Source organism: Prionailurus viverrinus, chromosome B4 (assembly GCF_022837055.1).
Source record: "Prionailurus viverrinus isolate Anna chromosome B4, UM_Priviv_1.0, whole genome shotgun sequence".
NCBI lineage: Eukaryota > Metazoa > Chordata > Mammalia > Carnivora > Felidae > Prionailurus > Prionailurus viverrinus.
This window is the reverse complement of record NC_062567.1, coordinates 4,115,084-4,138,787: the sequence shown is the minus strand read 5'-3', so window position 1 is coordinate 4,138,787 and position 23,704 is coordinate 4,115,084. Positions and strand designations below refer to the sequence as shown.

At 46.1% G+C, this 23,704-nt stretch overlaps 1 protein-coding gene across 1 annotated transcript in view; it reads right to left on the bottom strand.

The window, feature by feature from the left end:
• The window catches only part of TAF3 (TATA-box binding protein associated factor 3), a 181,114-nt gene that overhangs the window by 39,147 nt on the left and 118,263 nt on the right, over positions 1 to 23,704 (bottom strand). The window contains exon 3 of the mRNA XM_047864938.1: positions 7,542 to 9,367. Coding sequence (XP_047720894.1) covers positions 7,542 to 9,367 — 1,826 coding nt within the window. The remainder of the gene's footprint in view (positions 1 to 7,541; positions 9,368 to 23,704) is intronic.

Genomic DNA, 23,704 nt, shown 5'->3' with positions numbered 1-23,704 from the left:
AACCAACACGTAGGGTAGGCATTACCGTTTCTGGTTTACAGGGAAACTGGATCATATAGGAAGCAACCATTTTCCCTTTTCCTTTTTCTCTTCTAAGGTCACACAAACAGCAAAAGTGGGATTGGATTCAGTTTTGTTTCAGAGAATGGAAAACTGCATAAAGTTGCTCTATTTCTTCAAGCCTTCAGGGCCATATGGTCATAAGTGATGAGTAAGATTCCACATTCCTTTGACCTACAACGCTGTTAATCACGTACTTAATCTTTTCTTAAGCTTGATTTAAACATAAAGCTGCTCTCTACCTTGAAAAAAATCTTTATTATTATTATGCTTCTTCACACTGTAATTTGGTGGATTCCTGTTACCACGCTACACAATAATTATAACTCACACTTGCATAGCACGAAGTGTGTTCCATATTCGGGATCCGATTGGCTCTTCAAACTCTGCACGGTGGGTGTGGAAGGTATTGTCACCCTCGAGCACGGGGGACTAGAAGGATTAAGTGGTCTGCCCAGAGTTTACAAAGTTAGTAAATACACTACCTACAGGTAGGCCTCCTGACACAGGTAGGCTCTCCCATGCTGTCCCTTGACTCTCTGCCTCCCATTTGGAGTCCTTTTTGCTGGGAATGCTGATGTCTTACATGGAGGCAGCTACTCACTTTCTCTGTAAATGTCTTTTATGATGAATGACATATATTTGTGAGATGGCTAGCGTTGGTTGTAAAATATTTTTTCTCTACAGAAGGCTAACTAGTTTACATGGAAACTGTGGTTGACGTTGGCCTCGACTCCATTCCACTCAACTGGCTGGGTTTTTGATGCTGTCTTAAGTAATTCGTCAGAGTAAAAGAATCAAGACATGGTTTGCTTATGACCTACTGTTGTAAAAAGTTAAACGGTACAACATGCAAAAACAAAATGAGCAAACAGAAACAGATACATTTTGTGAGTCCAATTAAAAGCGGTAGATACGTGTTCCGAAGACAAGAGATGGTTTGTAGACTTGTGGAAATAATGAATGATTCAGAACACGTTACCTTAGTTCCAAATTTTACCTGTAATTGATGATGTGGTGAGCACATCATCCAGGGACACCTTTGGAAGTTAAAGCGGGGGCTGTTATTTGCTCCCCAAAAAGTGTGTAAACTGGTACTGTCTCGGGCAAACCAGGACACCTAGTAATCCTACCCTACGAATACTTAAAACCTTAATTTCATTCTTATTCTTAAAGAAGCTGAACTTCAACATTTAACTTAAAGATAACATTCAAGCAAGGACAGAAAAAGATTAATGAGGATGCTAATAATACATCGGGAGATACGATGCATACGGGAAATACAATTTCTACATTAAAATGTCATGCCAGACTTCGGTTTACATTAACTTTACCCAAGAAGCTCACCAAAATAAAAACAAAGACACCTCCTGCGTTCACAAAGTAATTTCTCGCGTGGGCTTTCCCAGAAATCAATAAACTCAATGCCAATTATCTCGATTCCTTAAACCGCACGCCTCATGCCATCTTCCAGGGGCGCCAAGCCAAAACCTGGGGACGACGTGAGCGTCTAAGGGTTAAAATAAAAGCAGTGCACTTGAGAGTGAGCGGAGAATTGGGGCGCGCAGAGCATTTACAGTGGATTACTAAGCTTCCCAATCCACCAAAGAGCAAAGTCCAGTAATAGAAGACTCCTTTGTAGCTAACTAAAAATACATTGTCAGTGGATTTGTCCAGTTTTATGTATAAGCAATACTGCTTTCACCTGAACTAATACTAGTAGTCATATAAGCCCCTTATTGCCATGTGCTGCATTTTTTTTGCTAATCTTCAAGGATTTAGCTTCTTTGCCACATACCTCGGGGCACCAACTGATAAAGCTCTAACTCTCCATTTTTCCAGGACACCAGCAGTGCGGCCTTGCAAAAAATGAAAATCGTTCAAGAGATTTAAAGGGGAAATTTATTTTTAAAATCCTGACTTGAAGCAAAGAGGTGGATTTTTAAAAAGCTTATCTATAAAGAATCAGTTTAAATTTAAATTCTATCTTGGAACTCTTTCATGCATTCCAGCTTTAAAGTTTATCTTCTGACAGGGACTTTCTGCAAAGGTAATGGGCAGCTTTGTCAATATAATCTGGCCAAGTTTTTATTTTCTATTTTTTCAACGTTAAACTTCTTTCATTAAAAAAAAAAATGTATGTGTGCTAGATAGGGTAGCAGCAAGTTCAGTAAATGCGACATCAGATCCCCATCTATGCTAATGTGTCAGAAAAATATCCAGAAACAGCACTGACGAAGAGCCAATGTTGATCATCTAATATTCTGGATGCAGAATTAGGGTGGCTGGTAAGCACTTTGTGGTCTTTCTTACCAACTGAGGTCTTTACATTAATTCAACTTAGAAACAAATTCTAAATACCGATAAACTGTTTAAGATATGAAAAAGACAGCCAGAAGAAGTTCTATGGTGTGGTTAGGCATGACAAGTGGAATCCAGTAAGGACAACTGAAACGGAACGCAGGCTCTCATTAAGCGCTCACGTTCATTCACACAAAGACTTGGAGATAGGTGGCCTCCGGTAAGCGTCTATAAATTCAAACACACTCGTGCAAACGTTAAGCTGCTGGCTTCCTCTTGGAACAGACAGAGACAAGGAACAGGAAGGGAATATTTCCCCCTTTTCGCTGGATTATTCTTTTTACTGTAAACCCTTCATTTCACTAGTTAATCATGGGAGCTGATGAGAAAAGACTGGAAAGGAGTCCATCACTCTCAACAGAAGGGAAAACACTGAGAGCCTTTTGTTAAAGGCCAAACCAGTAAGACTGTCTGTCATCCTCCACATAATAAACTATTTTCATTCAATAAAAGATTATTTGAGGGCAAATGCAAAGGGATTTGGGGACAGGTGAAAGAAACATGAAACATTTTAATTGTGCCTATTCCTGAAGTCATTAAAGCACAGAGGACCCCCACTGCTGGTGCTCTAAAATATGGTGGTCGAACAGGAGCTCCCTAAGGTCTCTTCAGGGACTAAACTTTTCCAAGTCACAGTTCACCTTACTCCCGAGCGTGAAGCCCTGTCTGTCCCTCTCATCAGCTCCGTGGGGGTGACCGGCTGAGAAGGCCATTTTGGGTAACAAGCACACGGGCTTTGCTCAGACAGAGCTGGGCCAACTCCCAGCTCTTCAAGCCACCAGCTACAGCAAGCTACTCAACCTTCCTGGGCAGTTGCCTCCACTCAAAGCAGGAGCAACACCACCAAACCCTCCGGGCTGTTGGCAGCCAAATTCTGGCCAGGTCTGGCGCTCGTATGCGCTCGATAAACAGCAGTTACTCTTATCGTTTACTATCTGAGTTAGTTCATCCAGTAGCTGATGTTCGCCCAAAACAGCATTCATTGATCAGGAGCATAAAAACTGGGGGAATCCTTTATGGAATTTATGAGCTTTTTGCTGCAAGCAGATCTCGATCATCTGTTGGGCCCGTCAGCAACATTATTGGTTAGTTGTAAGGAAACTCTGGAGAGTCATCTTAAATGACACCAACTGGTCTTCACTTAAGAGTTTTCTATGAGAGGGCGGAAAAGAAGGCCTTTACAAGCTAAAAGTGTCTTGGAGAAGGTATGAAATTATTGTTTGTAAGCAGAGGTAACCCATACCTTACGCTGTATCTTGCGGTCTCCTCCGGGTACTGAATAGACAGACAGAGGGAAGGGAGCAGAGGGCCCGAGGGGTTTGAAGAGGCTGGTGCAAAGTAGGAACTTGTGGAGCTAGAATTGAGAGCCACGTCCGTATGCCTGCCAAAGCCCACGATCTTAGCGGGCCAGCACTGTGGGTTGTGACATCATCATCTTTTGCAGGAAACTCTCCCAGGCCTTCTCAGATCATACTCGAGAGCATAAAAACAGTATTGCCAAATCTGACGGATGGATTTTGGCTCCTGTCTTGTATCGGGTTTTATGTACGACTGTCCACTTCCACTAACAAATAATGAGACATCTTCTTATTTTTTTTCACAGCAATCCTCCTTCCAAAAACCACTTAAGATGCCAAGAGTAAATTTTAATTAAAGTAGTCCTGGAACATTCATCTAAACTTCAAAAACCCACAGTAACTAAATGAAGTCATGTAGTGCATTCACCGACAGACGGAAATGGACACTGTGACTGCTCTGAAATGTACTGTTACCTTCGTCACCGCTAAAGCTACCAGGAGGATGTTTGTGACTAGGCAGCACAATTGCTCTTAATACATTTTCCATAAACAATTAGTTTGGTTCTCTTTTAAAGAGGTGAAAGATCAGACCAGTAACCCTGACTAGCGCGTACTATTGCACGTAACGGGGAACAAAGACTGTGCCTAAGCCACTCTATTTTGGATCACTGCCCCTTCTGGAAAGATGATCTTTCCTCCTGATGACGCACCACTGAGCCGGGGGGCCTTGCACACATTATTTCAATTAATCCGTTTTTTCTTTCACGTAGGAAAGGATCGTGGCCAAGAACATCAATTGTAGCATCTCACAGCCTGGGTTGAAATCACGGCTCCTGCTTACAACTCAGGTTGATCGTGGGCAACCTGATTAGTCTCTCTAGGCCTCAGCTTCTCATCTTAAAGTAATAACAATTATGGTCTCTGCCTTACAGAGTCGTGGTAAGAAATTAAACTTACGTGTAGCGTCTACATGGTGTGTAGCCTACAGTAATTCCTCAGTAAATATTAACTGCTACTGTTTTGCTGCTTTTCAACAAGTGTGAGTTACCATAAGCCCACTTTAAATACAGATGGAGTACCTGAGGAGTAAAGAAACCAGAAAACATGCTCGGGGTCTTCACTCAGACTTGCTGGATTCCAAGCCCAAGGCTCCTTCAACCTACCACGCAGATCTCCGTTCAATTAACGGTATCTTCAGCGGTTCTTGTATTGATAAATGTGGGTGTGGTTGGTAAAAAGGTTTACAGGGAGGTAAAATAAATACGGGGAGATGTTTTTATCAAAAGAATGCCCTTGTTGGCCGATCTGGGTCAAGGTCTGTGAGGGTGGCTCCTGGGAGATGGTCAGGGTGAGGACAAAGAAGGACACTGTGGTCCTCATTCCTGTGACAAGACATCTTCTTGGGGAGACTGAGATGTGCCTTATTTTGGTCTGTGGATATGTAAGAGAACTCTGAAAGCCTGTGTAACCCAATTTCAGGTATACTTTCATTCACTCCTATGGCTTGACGCTCGGGGAGGATTAAGTGGGGCTGAAAAAGCAGAAGTCAAGGTCGACGTTAATGTCTCGATTTCCCCACCCTGTCAGTGGCATCTGCCCGGGCTGCGCGAGCTTTTATCCCTTCCTATCTGCACGAAGAGCTGAACTTTAAAAGGTGCCAAGGAAGAAGAAGTAATTTTCCAACACCGTAAGCGGAGCTGACTTGGCCTGTCATACGTGAGTTAGCCGGTCCGGTCCAAAGCAGGAGCAAGCTCCAGGTCTCTACCTTTTACGGGCGGATTCGTGAAGAAATAATAACGCTTGCCTTCACCATCAGCGTCCTCTCCCTTTCCTGGGCACTTACTTATGTGCCACATACGGTACTAAGCACATCTCAGATGTAATCTCATTTAATCCTGAAAAGTAACTTGCCCAGCGTCTTACAGCTAAAAGAAGCCAGGATTTGAACTCAGGTTTAACTCCAGAGATGGCTCTGTTTATTCTTTTTAAAGACCTCATAAGACAGCCAACTGCTATACATTTTTATCTTCTGTCATTTATCTGAGCCGTAACCTATCCAAAGCGTTACAAGGGCTCGTATTCTCCTGTCAGGTGAAATCTAGCAGGGAGTCCGAGGGACTTTTCTTTCCCAAGGTCAGCTAGAAGCTGAGGAAAGGCAAGGACTGCCGCTACAAATCTAATCCGACGGGCTTCCCTCAAATTCACAGTGGTCGCTGAAACAAACAACTCCACTGACTTTCCAGAGTTAAGGCGGGACTGAAAGGAATGGAACCCTGTGTGACCCGCTGAGGGCTCGCTCTGAGCTGCCCCCGGGTGGCTGAGTGACCGCCTTCTGCCGGGCGACAGAGCCCCAGCAGTAAACGTTTCGAAACCGTGAAGAGGATCTTGGTGCAGATGACCTGGCTTTTGCTGGTTGTGTGACCTTGATCTTGGACAAGCCAGTCTCCTCAGACCCAGTTTCTCGTCCACAGAGGGTGACGGCAATATACCTGCCGGACCTCAGCCACAGGTGTGTCAGGAGGAGACGACACGCTTCGCGGCAGTTCCAGGAGCTGCACACGAATCACATCATGACAAGATGACTGTTAAAACGGGAACGGGAGCTGGAGCTCTGTGTCTGGTTGACTCGCTGGTGTTCAGTTAGGAGTATCGGAATTTCCGCTCTATTTCTTTACGTTTTAAGCATAGCCAAGGGGTACAGAAAAAGAACAAAGGCAGGCAGAAAAATGTGAGAGCTGCCATTACAGCCTGTCGGCTGAACTAATTTTTCTAGGTAAGTTTGAGATTTTAAAAAGTGCAGAAATACTGGTAGGTGATAGATGTGCCGGACGTCGAATACATCTTATCTTATTATTGGAAAAAAATGACTGGGTATAATTTTCTGGCCAGCCTCCGAGAGGACCGTTTCTAGAAGGCAGGGGAAGGATCTCTGGGAATCTGTGGGGATGCCACCACGAACCCCGAGACGCTTTTTAAGAAAGTTTAAAAGACACTTTCCAACCATCCAGTCAAGCACTGTCATCCAGGAACCATGAGCTGAGGAACCAGACCACAGAGAGCAGAGGTCACATTCTGGGCCCAAAGGCTTGAGGTCCCAGTTTCTACAAAACCACGGGATACGTATCGGCCTCTTGGGTTGTCCTCCACGGGAGCCTGATTTACTCACATCGTAAACTATCTGGGATTATTTTCTGCCCACCAACCAGGCTGCCTGATCAGCCCAGGTACTCAGAAACATGTCCTAATCTTATTAAAGCAGAAAAGAAGGATAAGAGATGCGGCAGAAAGCAGCGAAAGGTCCTAACCTTAAACACTTGCAACCACGGCCCACGGAAAGGAAACAGGAGTCCTTACCGAGGGGCTCCACGGGCCTGGCTGTCCCCTTAAAACAGTGCCACAGGGTGCGTGCTCTTAGAAAGATGGAGGCTGTCTTTTTTGGGGGGCGGGGTAGCGAATATTCGGGCACAAAATAGTATGCAGTACACCTGATGATTACAGAAATACTATTTACAGATTTTTTTTTTTTTTAACTGGCAGGGATTCGTTACCATGCTTAATGAACAGAGGGGTTATAGTCTGCGATTATAGGTTCCTCCTAGGCTATGAACTTGTTAACATGTTTCAGCACGGAGGGGGCTTGATTACAAGTTTGTGGGTCTTAGAATTAAAATTCAATTCAATTCCATAACCACGTTCCGAATCTCCTCCCGGCTAACTTACGGGCCATCTGCCTCGGACACGCAGCTCTAACTGCTGGCTTTTTTACCTGAGTTTTGCCACAGGACGGTGTTCAGACAGTGCCAGAAATGGAAAAGTGCTTACTTTTTCATGCTTGTGTTTCTCCTTCTCTTTTTCTCTCTTCTCTCTCTCCCGCTTCTCTCTCTCCCTTTCCTTCTCTTTCTTCTCCTTCTCCTTCTCTTTCTCTTTCTTTTTCTTCTTCTCCTTTTTGTCCTTTTTCCTCTCTTTCTCCTTAGGCTTCTCTTTTTCCTCCAGCAGCTTCTCAGGAAGCATGGAGGACAAGGCGGGCAGCCCGGCCGGGACCCTGGCGGCCGCCGCGGGGCTGAACACGGGCAGGGCCGCGTCCTTCGGGGGCACCACGAGGGGGGCCGCAGGTGTTCTCAGCCTCTCCTCCCGCCCCTTGTCTTTAACCTTTTCCCGGTCTCTCTTATCTTTGTCCCTCCTGCCTTTGTCTCTATCTTTCTTCTTATCTTTATGCTTCTCTCGCTCCTTCCTTACCATCCCATCTTTCAATCTCACTTTTGCATCGACTTCCTCAAATTCTTTTATTTTAAACTTATAGGGATCCGGCTCTTCATCTTTAAGAAATTCCTTCCACGGGTACCTGGCTTCCTTGCTGCTCTCCTTCTCCTTCTCTCTCTCTTTCGCTTTATCCTTCTCTTTGCTTTTTTCCTTGCTTTTGTCTCTTTCCCTCTCCTTATCTCTCTGCTTCTCTTTCTTTTTCATTTTGGTCTTCAGTTCCTTTTTCAACTTCCTCTTGACCTCCACGGAGGAGGGCAGTTTGGCTTTCTCCTCGTACACCTTGTGCAGAGGTTCCGGGGTGGGAGGGGAGACCGAAGGAGAGGAGATGTAGGGAAAGCCGGGAGGCAGGTTTGCAGGTGCTCCCAGTTTTGCTTTCCGCACCACCTCATCGATCGACGCATCCATGGTCCACGAGTTGTCGGAACTGGAGGCCCCACCCGAGAGGGGCAGAGGGGTGGATCCTGCCTTAGGGACACTGTTGGAGGAGGTGGAAGCTTTTGGAGTAGTACATTCCGCACCTGAAATTCTCTTAGGGCTGGTAAAAATGTCTCCTTCGGATTCGGATCCCGAAGAAAACTCGAAAGGGTCTGGCTCTCGCTCGGCGCAAGCCCGTGCAATCACGGCATTGATCGAGTCGTCGATCGTTCGGTCCGTCACGACCGCCTTCTTCGGCTGATTCTCACTGTTGAGTTTGCCAGCATCCGGGGGCGTCTGTATTTGTTTTACCTGAAGGGTTTCTTTACTAAGTTTTTCACTTATCGTAGCAGAAGGAGTCCTGTTTGGTGTTTCAGGTCTGACAGGTGCTTGGGGAATATGAGTCATAACCTTGGGACTCTTGGGGCTTTTGGGGCTCTTAGAGCGTCCAGGAGACTTCTTCTCTTTGGATACGGTTTTTGGTGACCGAATAGGACTTCCGACCATTGCTGGTGACTGCGCAGTTTTAGGTGACTTAGTCTTCTGTCCCGGAGAACTGGTTTTAGTCTTTGCTTTAGGTGTAAACGATTTGGCTTCTAATGGTTTTGTGATTGGCATTTGTGATTTTGCGACTGGAGCCAACATCGGTGGCTCTGGTGACGGAGGGACTAGGTCTGTATTGTCCTGCACGTGGACCGGAGAGAGCATTGGTGGGATCTTTTGGGTATTTATTGAGCTGAGGGGTTCTCGGGCTTCCAGTAATACGACATCCAGGGTGTCCCCTTTGGTGCTTAACAGCCGCGGTCGCTTGATGGCAGGCATTTCCTCAGCTTCGGGACTATCCAACGGTCTCTTACCCAAGAAATTCTCATCATTAATAATTTCCTCCTCCTCCAATTCATCGTCTTCTTCCAGGGGAACCTGCATGGCTTCTGCTGACGTACCCCCATCCGTGGGCACCTGCTCTTCCTCCTCTGGCAAGGGAAAAGAAAAGAGGTGTTACTGGAATATTTTAAAGATCCTAGCACATGAGAACAACGCTTCAAACGTGATTTCTAGGAAAGAAAGGAGCTTATGGACGGCGTTTAGAGAGCAAAGCGGTAGATCCTCAAGGATCTTCCAGACTTGCACGCCATCATTCTTTGAAGAGTGCCGGCCGGTGACAGCAGATATACAGACTGTCGGTCTCCTGCTTCCGCAACTCTTTTCCTGGCCTCACCAAACACTGTCTTTCTCCCTCTTGTGTAAGCTCGTGCATGTGCGCCCACCCCCCCCCGCCTCCCCCCCCCCACCAACACACATACATTATCTCTAAAGATCCAGAGATGGGTTATCGTAAGACTCCTATCCTCAGAAATGACAAAAAGGAGTACCTACTTTTAGGACTCCTATAACAAATGTTAATTCTTGGAGTTTAGAAGACGCAAGCCTCCAACCTGGATATGATTCACCCACGGTTCATGTCTTCTGCTTTGCTTGCTGATGTCAGCACTTTGAGAGAGAGTGTGGTGCAAATGGCATATATCCCGGCTTTGCCATTAGAAAGACGCCGTTTCCGCTAGCATTCCGGCACTATGGGGCAATGGGCCTTGGGCAATCTCTTGACCCCCTCAGCCTATTTCCTGACCCTTCAAAAGGGACTAATGGCACTTGACCTGCCTACTTGACCGAGTTTGCTTTAAGATCACGTTATTTCTTTCTACACGTACCAGCTGAGCATGTCACGGTTCAGCAGGGGACACAACGTATGTGCATAGCACAGAGAAAGTGACCAGCACCAGAAGACGGACGAAGAGTGACCATGGGTCAAACAAACAGATTACTGCAATGCTAAAGATCTACGGAAGACTTCACGAATCAGGCAGTGCTTTGGATTTCTGGGGACCAGGAAGGGTGAGCACAGGGGGGAGGAACAGACGACGAGGAGGCGGAGGTGGAAACGCCATGGGGGTAATCCGCCGGGCAAGCACGGTGCAAGTGGGGAGCGGCACAAAGTGGGCCCGCTAAGGTTGCCTCCAGATCCGAGCAGCTTTGAATTCCAGAAAAACTAAACCATCTTTCCTCTGCTGGCCGTTCGGACCCAGGGAAGATGTTTAGACAAGGAAGAAAAATTTCAGGGTGTATGTGAACAAATGATTCTAGCAGGACCATATACGATGGATGGGAGGGACCAGTACAATGGAGAGGGGACGAGTCAGAAGTTGCTGAAATGATGTAGGTAAGCGACGACAGGGTCTGAACAGAAGAGTGGTAACAAGAGGAAGCAATGGAGGTAGAGGACATTTTGAATACAGAATGAACGGAATCTAATAAATGATGGGGTCAAAGGGTGGACAAAGGAGTCAAACACCATTTCAAGGCTCTGAGCCCCGGTGAGTGAGCAGCGCAGTCATTAATGGAAAGAAAGAAAGAAAGAAAGAAAGAAAGAAAGAAAGAAAGAAAGAAGGAAGGAGGATTATTAGTTAGCGCAGTCCCTAGACACAGAGTCGGGTGGACAGTTAATGATGTCTAACACAAGACAAATTTGAGACATAACTACTGTTAGCAGTCCTTGAGAATGACACTATCATCCGTCCAGGTACCTGAGTCAGAAACATCATTCCAGACCACTTCTTTCCTTTGTCTCCATTTCCACACTGCGGACACAATTTCCTACTGCATTTCCTTTAATGTGCTTTCCCCGCGGCTACTGTGGTTAGTTCATTAGTTCAGATCCCCGGCGCCTCTTGTCTGTACTTCTCACTAGTCTCTACGCCTCCGGCTCCAGTCCCGTCTTTCACATTGCCTTACTGAGGCCACAAATCCGAGTATATGACTTCCTGCATTTTTTTTTTTTAATGTTTATTTATACTTGAGACAGAGAGAGAGACAGCACATGAGCCGGGGAGGGGCAGAGAGAGAGGGAGACACAGAATCCGGGAGCAGGCTCCAGGCTCTGAGCTGTCAGCACAGAGCCCGACGCGGGGCTCGAACCCACAAACTGTGAGATCGTGACTTGAGCTGAAGGATGCTCAACTGACTGAGCCACCCGGGTGCCCTCCTGCATTTCTTTTTAAAGCTTTTTTTAAAAAAGTAATCTCCATATCCAACGTGGGGTTCGAACTCACCACCCTGAGACGAAGAGTCGCCCGCTCCACCGACTGGGGCGGCCAGGCGCCCCGGATGACTTCCTGTCTTAAGGACCTTTCATCGGTCCCTACTTTGCAAAAGGAGCTCCTGGGAGCCTGGAGGGTTCTGCGGAACCCCTTTTGAAGCACCACACAGTATGGGCTGGGTCCCCTATTCTCTATGAAATGGAATGGTTACCCGTACGGTTCTGTATCTTACACGCTGAGCTGCCACAAAAGCTTTTGTTGTGAGGCTACAGCAAGGTGAAAACCAGTATGCTAAACTGTAAAATCAACCCCATTTCCCCGGCACAACCTATATGGCGATCCCTCATCTGACCCCGTCCTGGGCACTCTGCCGGCCCAGCCGCGTGGACTGATCTGTTGCTTGAGGACACACCGCCGTGTGTCACTTTCACAGCTCTGTGCATGCAGCTCCCTTCGCCGGAAATGCTCTGCCCCCTGACATTTGGTGACTATCTCTTCTTCTTTTTTTCACGTCTGTTTATTTTTGAGAGTGAGAGAGAATGAGCGCAAGCGGGAGAGGAGCAGAGAGAGAGGGAGACACAGAATCCGAAGCAGGCTCCAGGCTCCGAGCTGTCAGCACAGAGCCTGACGTGGGGCTCGAACTCACCAACTGCAAGACCATGACCTGAACTAAAGTCGGACGCTTAACCGACTGATCCACTCAGGTGTCCCGGTGACTATCTCTTCTCAGCCTCCGATCAAATGCTCCCTCTTCCGTGACACTTTTTCTTAGCAACTAGAAGTGACCGTCCCCCACCCCGTCCCCCACTGCGGGCTCTACTGTATTCTGGTTCTACAAGCAACAAAGAAAGTCTAGAATATTTACTATCTGGCCCTTTGCACAAAAGTTTTCAGACTCCTGTCCTAGATTTACACTATTCAGAAGATTTGAACAGCCCCTCCCAACCCTATCTTTATCAAAATGACAAGAGAGACTTCAAATCCACTAACTGCTAACAGGCAAACATGAAAAACTTAGAAGGAGGACAGCGTTAGGATATTCTCCAAGTGAATGAATAAAAAATTTCAGAGTACTTACTACTGTTATATTTCTAAATTGCAAAGAACCTCCTCCTACCTGAGAGAGGTTCATAAATCCCAACGATGCCAAAGCAGAGAGAGGAAGGTTGAGGCCGGGCGGCATAATGGGCCCGTGGAATATGTTGAAGTATGCCTTGTTCTTCTGATTCTGGAGCTGAATCTGGATCTGGATCAGCTCTGGGAGGGTGAGTCCCCCAGAGAAGGCCTTAGGAGGACACACTGGGAGGGCAGAGGGAGTACTCTAATGAAAGCAGTTCCCAGCACGGGAACTTCTGGGCTAATAGAAAAAATAGTCATAGGTCCTCCAGATGAAAGTTTTTGGCTTTTTTTATTTTTTAGCTAGAACAACCAATTAGAGTTCAATTTTCAAACTACTAAATAATAATGCTGGCCAATAACAGAGATATACGTTGTAAGGTTAACCCTGCAATCCTTTTACGAGAAGATTAAAACAAAACAAAACAAAAACAAAACAAACCCAAGTCGCCTCACTCTAATCTCTCGAAAACCATATAACAGCGCAAGTCCACAGTTAGCATCTACAGGTCAAGTGGGTATCACCTCCGCCATCTGCCCTAATAACTCTATCCTGCCATGAAAGCAGCCCAGAGCTGGTGGGGACACTTTTTCAGGATAACGGATATGTTACTAAGGGAAGCCAGCTCTGGATAAGTATTCATGTTCATGCTGCTAAAGGTATGATAAGGAATTATTTACAAAACTGGTATTTTCAATTCTGCTTGTGTTAAAATCTGGCTAATGTTAACAGTGGTAAGACTTTTGATTTGATTACCCTTTGTGTGAAAATTTATTCAAAATGATGATACCTGTGACAACTGATCATTAGTACTGTCATTCTTCAAAGAATACCATAAATTATGAGATAACTTCTACACTTCTAGGAGAGGAAAAAAAAGATACTGACAATAAGAAAAAAAGACATATGAAGAACCATACTTAAAGCCAGTATGGGAGGGAACCTTTATTTGAAAAAAAATGTCAAGTTTCTGGTAAAAGTTCACGTCCACCATCAACAACCTTATTCTTCACGTAAATTCACTAAAGCATAAATGCTGCAATCCAACCTAAGGAAAAACCCGCCACATTAAAAAGTAACTTTTCATTCCGTCAGAGGCTTTGCGTATGCGGAATGCTTTCGCATGTGTCAAAAAAGGGGAAATGATGGGAAATAATGTGAATGACTCGGCACAAATTTATCACCGCTGTCAGAAACGCAACTTAAGAGAGATACTTAACTGGTAGCAGACTATCTCCTAACAGAAAAAGAGGGAGGCGGAGGTCTCGCAGGGATCTCAGAGTCTTCTCATTTAAACAGCCAATGATTCCAAGCCAACATTTGATTGCAAAATTGTTTTTCAACTTTTTAAAACGTTTTATCTTAGAGAAAATGCACGAGCAGGGGAGAGGAGCAGAGGAAGGGAGAGAGGAAGGCAGGGAGGGGGAGAGAGAGAGACAGAGAGAGACAGAGAGAGAGAGAGAGAGAATGAGAATCTTAAGCAGGCTCCACGCTTAGCACAGAGCCCAATGCAGGGGTCTGTCTCATGAACCATGAGAACATGACCTGAGCCGAAATCGAGAGTCAGAGGCTCAGCCGACTGAGCCACCCACGTACCCCTTTAAGTTTTTAATTTGAAATAATTTCACACTTACAGAAAAGTTTTAAGAACATTACAAAGAACTCATGAATCCCCTTCACCCAGTTTCACCAAATTAACGTTTTCCTTCAGTGTGTGACTGACTGCAGAAAAACTGTCAAGTTCTCTCCTACTTACGTATCAGAGAGAAGACGGGTCCCTGTTAATGTCCATCTTTTTAAAATTTCACAGATGTAGATGTGAGTAAAGGAGATACTACAGACTGCACCCCAATTTTCCTCCGTTAATGACACAAAGAAGCCACACTCGCTACATTTCCCAGAGGAGTAATGAGAAAAACATGCTTCTTTACCAAACTTCTCGAACAAAACATAAAACAAGGCTTAAATAAGGCCTGAACACACCCAAAGGGGTTTTAATGGGTTAATCCTAAACTACTATAAATATTGACTTAGAACAAAATATCGTTTTAACTAGAATAATAAATGCCTTTAAAGAAACCCTATAATCTAAAAAGCTCATGGAAAGTAGGGGAAAAAAAGGAAATTGTTTTCATATGGCATTGAGAAGCTTTTTATCTCATTCACTACACAGATGCACGCAACTTTAACATTTAGTGGCACAATCTCAAAACAGGCAGAAACTATACTTGCATTTCTCAACCTTCAACATGGGGCCAATGAAATTCTATCTGCATGTATTTCACCAAAAATTAAATGTATTTAAAACTAGATTTCTTGTGATTCTTTTTAGAAATATACATGCAGAAATTTCTAGCAATTACGACACAAACTTTCCTATTTTCTTATTAGCTTACGCATCCTGCTGCTTTTGTAATAGTTTCCTTTTTTATTAACAAAGATGAAAGGGTTTGCTTAAGATGCGCATTTTTTCAAAACATACCTTTCTGTCCATCTGGATACAAGGTGTATTTACCGTAACGTTCCTTGAAGCGACTCACTATCGTTATCACTCATTCATTCAGTCCTCATTCATTCATTCATTCATTCACTCCCTCGCTCATCTACTGAGTGTCTTCTGAATTCCCCTGTGGCAAGCACTCTGTCAGATCTCAGGAACAGAGAGTCAAATAGGACATGATTTCCTCTCCTTAAGAATCAACCACATTTTGTGGCCATCAGTTCAACTGCTGTGGCAGGGATCGGGGCCAGGTACGTACACAGCCCACATCCAGGGATACGAGCACGGAAGGTGGTCTGGACTGAACCCGTATCTGGCATGTTACCAGAGCCACGATTCCACCCAGCACAGCCCACGGACTCTCGCAGAAGAAAATATGCTCGCGTGCAACACCTAAGTCTTGACGTCTGACCTCTTACTTCTCGGAGCTGAAGATCTTTTTGCTGGGGCCATCTCTACACCCAGATGACTATACAAGGCGGGATGGTCTCAAGGGCAGGACAGAGCTATTTGTGTCCCTCGATATTTCATGGACCGTATGCACCAGTGCTTGGCATTCTGACCACCAGCAGTTGAAAACCGATGGGCAGACACCGGACGCCTGGAACAGATGGGACGAGTAGGGGTATAAAAACTATCCAGACCAACATTTTATTTTTAGTTCCAAATGAGGCTACAAAAATTTTTTTTTAAATCCCGTCTACATCCCCTCATACAGTATTTTTTACATTGTCCTGCCTGTAACGGAACGGAAATTAGACCCTTGAAACACAACTCGATGTGTGTAAGTGGGTAGGTATTTTTTAAATAAACCTATTGACTTAAAAAAAAACGGAAATTACTAGCAAAGACAAGACAATTAGGCAGTGACAATTCATATAGTACAACCAATCAATAACACAATAAATTAATAGCAGAGCAAAGACGATGCGTTATAAATACTTATACACACACCGACCTGTAAAAAAGCACTATTTCACTAACATTCTGCACAATAAAAAACGAAAATGCTATATAAGCAAGCCAACCTGAAATGACACCAAGTATTATAAATGGCCTAATCTATATGTTAATGCTGTTGTATCACATAACTGCAGCGAGACGGAGATAACAATATGACTTTGGGGTTTCTATGGCTACATCCTGGGCTAACGGGCCTGAGGGGGCCGGCTGCTGACGCCACACAAGCATTCTGAGTGCTTCTTTTTGGTTATTTATGATATGATTTATGATAACGACAACATCTCCTATTTTCTCTCCTCCTCAGGTACAATAAATTGCTATCGTTAATCACCCTTCTCGGTTCAACTGCGATCACAATAGCATAATAGGGCCTAGCCACGGTCACATTGTGGATTTTTTAAAAAAGAAATAAATACAAGATCTCTCCAGACAACGTCGATAGCTCTAATATTTTAATCGACTTCCTTTAAGTCTTTCAGAATAAATTCTGTTCCAGCTAAGATCCCATACGAGGGTGTAAGCCCTTCGTGCAAATCCAGGGCCACACGTTCACAAATCACTACCACCGTGATCTCCTCCAACTTGGGATAACAGTAAGACTGCACACTATGATATGAGAGCAACACACTTTCTTTTCCAAGGCAAACAATGGCAGGGTTTTTTTTCCTTTATCGATAAAACCGATCTCCCTGCTATCTTTTTTCTCCCCAGAACCAAACAAATTAGGCAAATTAGCCATTCATCTATCAGAAGGCGGCTCCCAGAGAAAGAATAAAAACTTGGCAATCATTCACACGTGTGTGATCTGCCGTTGCCAATTACCGGCTATGAAGACCCTTCATCTTTCTGAACTTCAATTTCCTTTTATGCTGGTTAGGATTAACAGAAAGTCCCAGCACCTCTGAGTAAGACAAAGTATGTAAAGAACCCAGCAACGGGCCTGATAAATGAGTTAGAGCATAAAAACAGAAGAGAAAGTCTGCCCCTCCCTACACTGATGCCTTTTTAATGGGCTCCTCAGTAAGAGGTGGGACCTACTTGATTGGGGTGGTCACGGAACTTGGTTTTGGCCAGCGGGTCAGAGTTGGCAAATGTGGCATTGGCCGAGGTTTCTTGAAAACCACCTGTGTACTGGGGCTTGCCCTCCTGCTGCTCACAGGACACCTGCAACCGCCCCCACGGGCATGAGCCGAGGTTAGCCTGCTGGATGGCAAGTGCGTGGCCGAGGGCCCACGCGGAACCATCAGACATCTGAGCGAGGCCGTCGATGACTGGCTGATCGCAAATGTACGACCAAGCCCAGCCACATCCAGCAAAAGCAGTGCACGGCTGGGCCAACCCCAAATACCAACTCACAGCATCGGGAGCTCATAGACACTGGCTACGGTAAGTCACTAAATTTTGGGGTGGCTCGTGACACGGCAACGTGTTAATCACGCGTTCACATACGCACGGGCGACGTGTTTGTGTCACTGGCAGTGGTTACGTTCTACGAAGGTCCTGTGAAGACTAACTTAGCAAAAACTGAACCATCGCTCCCAGGGGAAATACGAGGTGAGGCTCCTGTGGGTCTCTTCTCGCTGCAGATCAATACAGAAGCTCGTTTTATGTATGTTTCTGTTTAATGACTTAAAGGCATCTCAATTGATGTACATTGTGGATTCCCTACCACTGAGCTCAGAGCCAGCAGCACTGTAATTCATGCCTGAAGGAGGCTGATCGAACACGTGTTTTTTTCCGCAAGGCACACCATAGCCCTCTGACGCTCAGGAACACTCTCCGGCACTTCAGCATCGTGCTTGGGGACCACTCCAAACGGCATAAGCACCCAGAAAAAGTAGAAACTGTGAAGAACGTGGCACCAACTACACCCTGAACATGACACTTGCTTACAACCGGAGAGCTGAAACGGCAAGGCATAGTGTCCCCCTGTTCGAACTCAGCTGCAAATGTGCACACCCCGGACAACTCAAATTCTTCGCCACACTCGGCAGGTCCCCGAGTGACTGTGAAAGCATCGCGCTGAAGTTGGGGTTACACGCACATCTTAGTGAGTGGGCAAAACATCACAAATACGGAATACACGCATAATGAGGATCAACTACAAGTATATGGCTATAAACTCATCAGCACTGAGTACTTTTATGGACTACGGATTTAAAAGAAAAGATTTTACTTGAAACTAATTCCAGGCCTCGGAAGGCATTTAATGAAAAGATTAAATATGCGTGAAGAACCGTAACACTGTGACCATACCTGGCAAGGCATTTTTCCTGCCCCAAACTGGGACAGATTTTAGTTTACAGATATCAAAGTACTAGCTGTGCACACACTTTCTGCTCAAGCACAGGACTATTCTTTGAATTTCTGGAACCTACCAACCTCTTTCCCTTCTTGGCGTCTTTACAGCCACATCCTCTGTTCCTTTCCACGAGGAACACCCTCCCCTTCATGATTTCCATGCTCGTCTCTCTCTCTCTCTCACTCTTTACATCTTAAGCTGACGTACTGCTTTCTCCAAGAAGCATTCTTTAGTCATTCTCCATCTCCAAAACAAAGAGTCACAACGTGTAGCTGTTTGATGGTCGGCGCAGTTTTTATCCGTTTCCCCAACCAAGCTCCGCCAAGACAGGAACCACATTTTTCTTCAGCTGCTAAGCGATCGCCCGAGGCTGATGATACATATTTCCTTCACCACTGTTACTATGAGAAAAATAAGAAAAACTATCTCACCGTATTTCATCGATTCTAAGTTGTTAAAATGTGAAAAAAAAATGTGCCTCTCTTGAAGTTGGGATGTATTTCTTATAATCAGAGCATCTTCTTGTCTCTGTGGGACAGGTGTGATAACCCTGGCCCAGCAGTCACTACCCGCCAGTGGGTGAACTTGGGACTCCTGGTGAAACGACTGGATAACTGCAGCTCCTTGGTGTTTCGGTCACCAAACCATTTAAAAAATTTGACAAAGAGGTATCTGTTCTATGCGGTTAAAAAGTAACACTTTATACACATTAAAAAATGTTCTATTTTTGAGAGAGAGAGTGCGAGCAGGGGCGGGGGAGAGCGAGGATCCAAAGCGGGCTCCGCGATGACAGCAGAGAGCCCATGTGGGGGCTCGAACTCACGAACCTGAGCCGAAGTCGGATGCCCAACCCACTGAGCCACCCAGGCGCCCCTTTATATGCATTTTATATGATAAGAAAGAAGAGTTTGGCAGTCGAATTGGCAGTGTGTGTGTGTTTTTCTTAGCGGTACAGACAAGAATGGCACTTCTTAAACTGATGATGTCTTAGGATCAGTGAGATATGACAGTTGTCCCAAATTACAATGAAATGCTTACTACAGTCCTTCAACGGAACACAGAGAAACTGTTTTGGCTATTAAAGCAGCATTAAACTGGACATACCTAAAACCCAAGGAGCCACAAAAGGGGGGACTTGCAAACTGTGACTCAGAACGGCTTGGACGAGAGGTGATTTGGTTGTTGCCCTCCGATCTCCTTCTCCTCCCCTTCCTGTACTCACTGGCGTGGGACATCCCTTCACCAGTTAGATCCTGTAGATGACCCTTTTCACTAGACTGACTTGGCACATGACCTCTGGGTTTGGGGCCGTGTTTTGAAGCATGCTCTTTATTTCGAGCCCACACTGTATTTTTAGGGCAGTGTTTCATTCTAGTGGAAATGGCAATGAACTAGAAGACAACCTTGGTTTACAGAACCAGCCCTTTCCTGATCTTTGTGCTGACCAGCACCAGACTCTTCATCTGTACGCATGCAAAAATAACGTTGACCCTATCTGCTTCACAGGATTACCACGCGCAGTTAGTAAAGAGTCAGCGTGAAATCTGTGGACAACTGCTCCAGTGGCCACTGCCGTGAGTGGCGATAACAGCACAGACCTTCACTGCCGCCTCTCCACTCACCCAGCACCGACCAGGAGCCGGCCCCAGGGAGGAGCGGCTCCCACACTCACTCCTCTCCCGTCCCCCCCAACCACACATGTGCGATCCGAGAGATTTTAACAAAATCGTGAAAAAAGGAGAGCTCGGGATAACTACCCAATGGCTGTTAAGAAGCCAGATTAGAAAGACCAAATTTGGGATGACTCCAGTCTGAAGTGGCAAGAGAAACATCCATTCAGTACCAAAGATTACATCTGACGGGGAAAGAAAGGCAGTATTTAAGCTTCATTGTCCCATCCCATCAACCCTAAAGACGCTCATATTTAGGGGATGGCCTATGAGATCTGCTGCTGGTCTCTGAAATTTGGTGATTCAAAACAAACAAACAAACGACGCCCCAAGAAGCCACAAAATAAGCAAATCACAATGGTATAAAAATGGCCAGAAAAATGCTATGAAATTACAATCAACTCTTTCCTGGCCTGGATGAAAAGTGGGGCAGGGGAGCCAAGAGGCTAATCAATCTGTAATAGAAATGACCATATACCTGAATCGCAGATTAAAAATTCTTCAAAATCAGAATCGAAAGCCCTGTACTTCTTGAACTTGGAACATCGTGTAACCTTTCTTTGATAAGATGTCCCAGAAGGTCTGACAAGGTCTGACTTGTCAGAAGGTCACGAGGTCTCAGGGATGAATGTCTCCCCACGGCGCTTGTGTGACTGCACATAAACGGGTTCGGACTACAAAGGGCTAACTACGACCACACCCATTCGCCCTTAAGGCCACGCGGTGGGTGAGGCTGGAGGGACTGTCCAACTCCCAAGTGTGGCCCTGCAGCATCTCCCCGCCCGGCCTCCACTGGCTTCGGCACAATTAAAATCCCAACCCCTCCCATGGCCCCCAGCGTCCCATCACGACCTTGTGCCGCGCTGACCCTCTGCTCCCCTTCTCGGGCCACCCTGCCGTCCTCGGCACTGCGCACACCTGCCGCGCTGCCTCCCAGCGCTCTCCCGATGGCCCCGGGTGCTGCTCGTGCAGGTCGTCTCACGGCTGCTTCTCGCACCTTACCCGGGTCTCCGGTGTCCCGGCCTCACGGACTCTGACCGCCAGCCCTTCTGCCACCCACCTGCCTCCCTAGCACTTTCATGCCCCGCTTTCTGGCCACTGTGGACACGCCCGCCTCACATCGTATTACTTGTCTGCTCGGCCATTTCTGTCCCACCCACTAAAACATGAGCCTTCTGAGGGCAGGGGCTGCGTCCTCTAGACTGAGTTCCCAGCGGCTAAAGCAGTAGCTAACCCAGAGAGCCCCTGAATATTTGTTCAGCAAAAGCTTGTGATGGCCAGGCAGTATTTCCTAGTAAGGGGGCTGAAGCCAAGGGTGTAAGGAAGGTCACCTTGGGGCGCCTGGGTGGCTCAGTCGGTTGAGCGTGCGACTTCGGCTCAGGTCATGATCTCGCGGTTTGTGAGTTCGAGCCCCGCGTCGGGCTCTGTGCCGACAGCTCGGAGCCTGCTTCCGTTCTGTGTCTCCCTCTCTCTCTCTCTGCCCCTTCCCCACTTGTGCTCTGTCTCTGTCTCTCAAAAATAAATAAATGTAAAAAAATAAAAACTAAAAAAAAAAACGGTCACCCGAGGAAATATACGGTGTGTGAACAGCAGAGGACCAGGGACAGATACTATGCAACAGACCAAAATTTAAAGTAGTGGCAGAAGGGGAACTTGAGAAGAGAAAAAGACGGGATGGCCGGTAAGTTGGAAGAAAACCACAAGAGAAAACACAAGCGCGTACAAGAAGGTTTCAACAAGAAAGGAGTATTCAATCATGCCGAAGATTGCAAAGCATCAAATATACCTCCCTAAAGCGACTATGATCCACGACCGCTGCCATGAAATAAACAGGGTAAAGTAACAGAAAAGCACCACTAAGGAGGCAGTGATGAGGGAGAGTGCCATCTTCTTAGAATGAAGAAACTATCTTAATACCAATTAAACACAGATCTGAGTAACTAATTAGAACAGCAATCAGAGACAAGCCAGAGGAAACGTATTCTCGGCACTTAGAACAGCCACACGTATAACGAGGTTGCGTGTTCGAGGCTCTGAAAGGAAACCAGTGTGGCCAGCGTAATGTGAGAATGGGATGCAACACGACGGGCTGGCGAGCAGGTGCAGCTTCAGGGGTCACGCTGAAGAGCTGGTTTTATTTTTTTTTTTTTTATAAAATTTTTTTTTTCAACATTTATTTATTTTTGGGACAGAGAGAGACAGAGCATGAACGGGGGAGGGGCAGAGAGAGAGGGAGACACAGAATCGGAAACAGGCTCCAGGCTCTGAGCCATCAGCCCAGAGCCCGACGCGGGGCTCGAACTCACGGACCGCGAGATCGTGACCTGGCTGAAGTCGGACGCTTAGCCGACTGCGCCACCCAGGCGCCCCAAGAGCTGGTTTTAAAAGTCTGCTCTGCTTTTGAAAAAGGCGACTCCAGCAGTTGTGAAAAGAACAGGAATTAGGTCACTGGTGACCCGAGTGAACAGTTTCGGTCTAGTGGGGGGTGGGGGCGGAAGCTGGAGGGCAGGTAGAGTCAGTTGTATGTCACACGATGAAGCAGTCTCATCCATTCGTTCACCCAACAAACACTACAATCTGTATAACAGGCAATATAGGCGTAAGGAAACCAAACACAAGGTTTCTCTCCTCACGGGCTTTACCCGCTGCCAGCGCGGACAGGAAACAAGTAAATATACGAGAAATTCATAGTGACGAAGTGCTAAGAAGACAATGAAGTAGGATCACGTGTTGGGGGAGGAAGGGCTACTCTAGGAAGAGTGGTCCCTATGGACACTTTAGTGGAGGCCAGATTCGTGGGGAAACTGCGGCCACGGGATGATCTTTAGCACAAGCATTTTTGGGGAGAAAAGAGAACAAGGGAAGGCCCTGCTGTGAGAACAGACGTTCATGTCCGACGGACGGAGGACAGGCGGTGTAGATGGAGGTGAAGCCTGTGGATGCGGGGATCAGAGCATGCCTTGTCTTCCGTGCTGAGGGAGCCAGGGTGTGTCTGAGCACAGTGGGAAGCCACTGGCCAGTTTTAAGCAGGAAAGGCTGACCGAAAGAAACGGCAAGATTGAGAAAGGTAGGCGAAGAAAGCTAAGGGAAGGTTTGGAAAGGTTCACGGTAGAGATAAACACGGCCAACTATCAGACAACACAAACGAACGAACCAGAAAATAATATATTCCACTAACAGGGAGAGAAGGAGGAAGTAGTAATATGAAGCTTAAAATGACTGATCAGACTGAGAACGACCATACCCAATAGGAAACCGTTTGTCACATGAAATTACATACATACAAAAACCCCACAAAGCGTGCAGGATCAGCATTGCCATCCGACTTTTACACGGTGGGGCAGACAGACATATGCCAGAGGCTGGTGCATTTGAGAGAGGCTGTTTACCTTTGGGGCAATACCTCACTCTATTTTGCAAAGTACGAAGGCACATCTGCATCGAAGTGATGCGATGCCACATCTTTACGTTGCACGTACCCCTACGTACAGAGTAATGTATACTGTCAACCAAACCTTTACTCCAACGAAGGTCTATCCCGGGGCTCTAAGTGACCTTGGCAAAATTCTAGAAAACAGATCTCAGGACCTGGGGCTCCAAAGCTATTTTAGAATGAGCTCGGAATAATTGTCCCACAATATGCGTTTCTTGATTAATTGCTTAA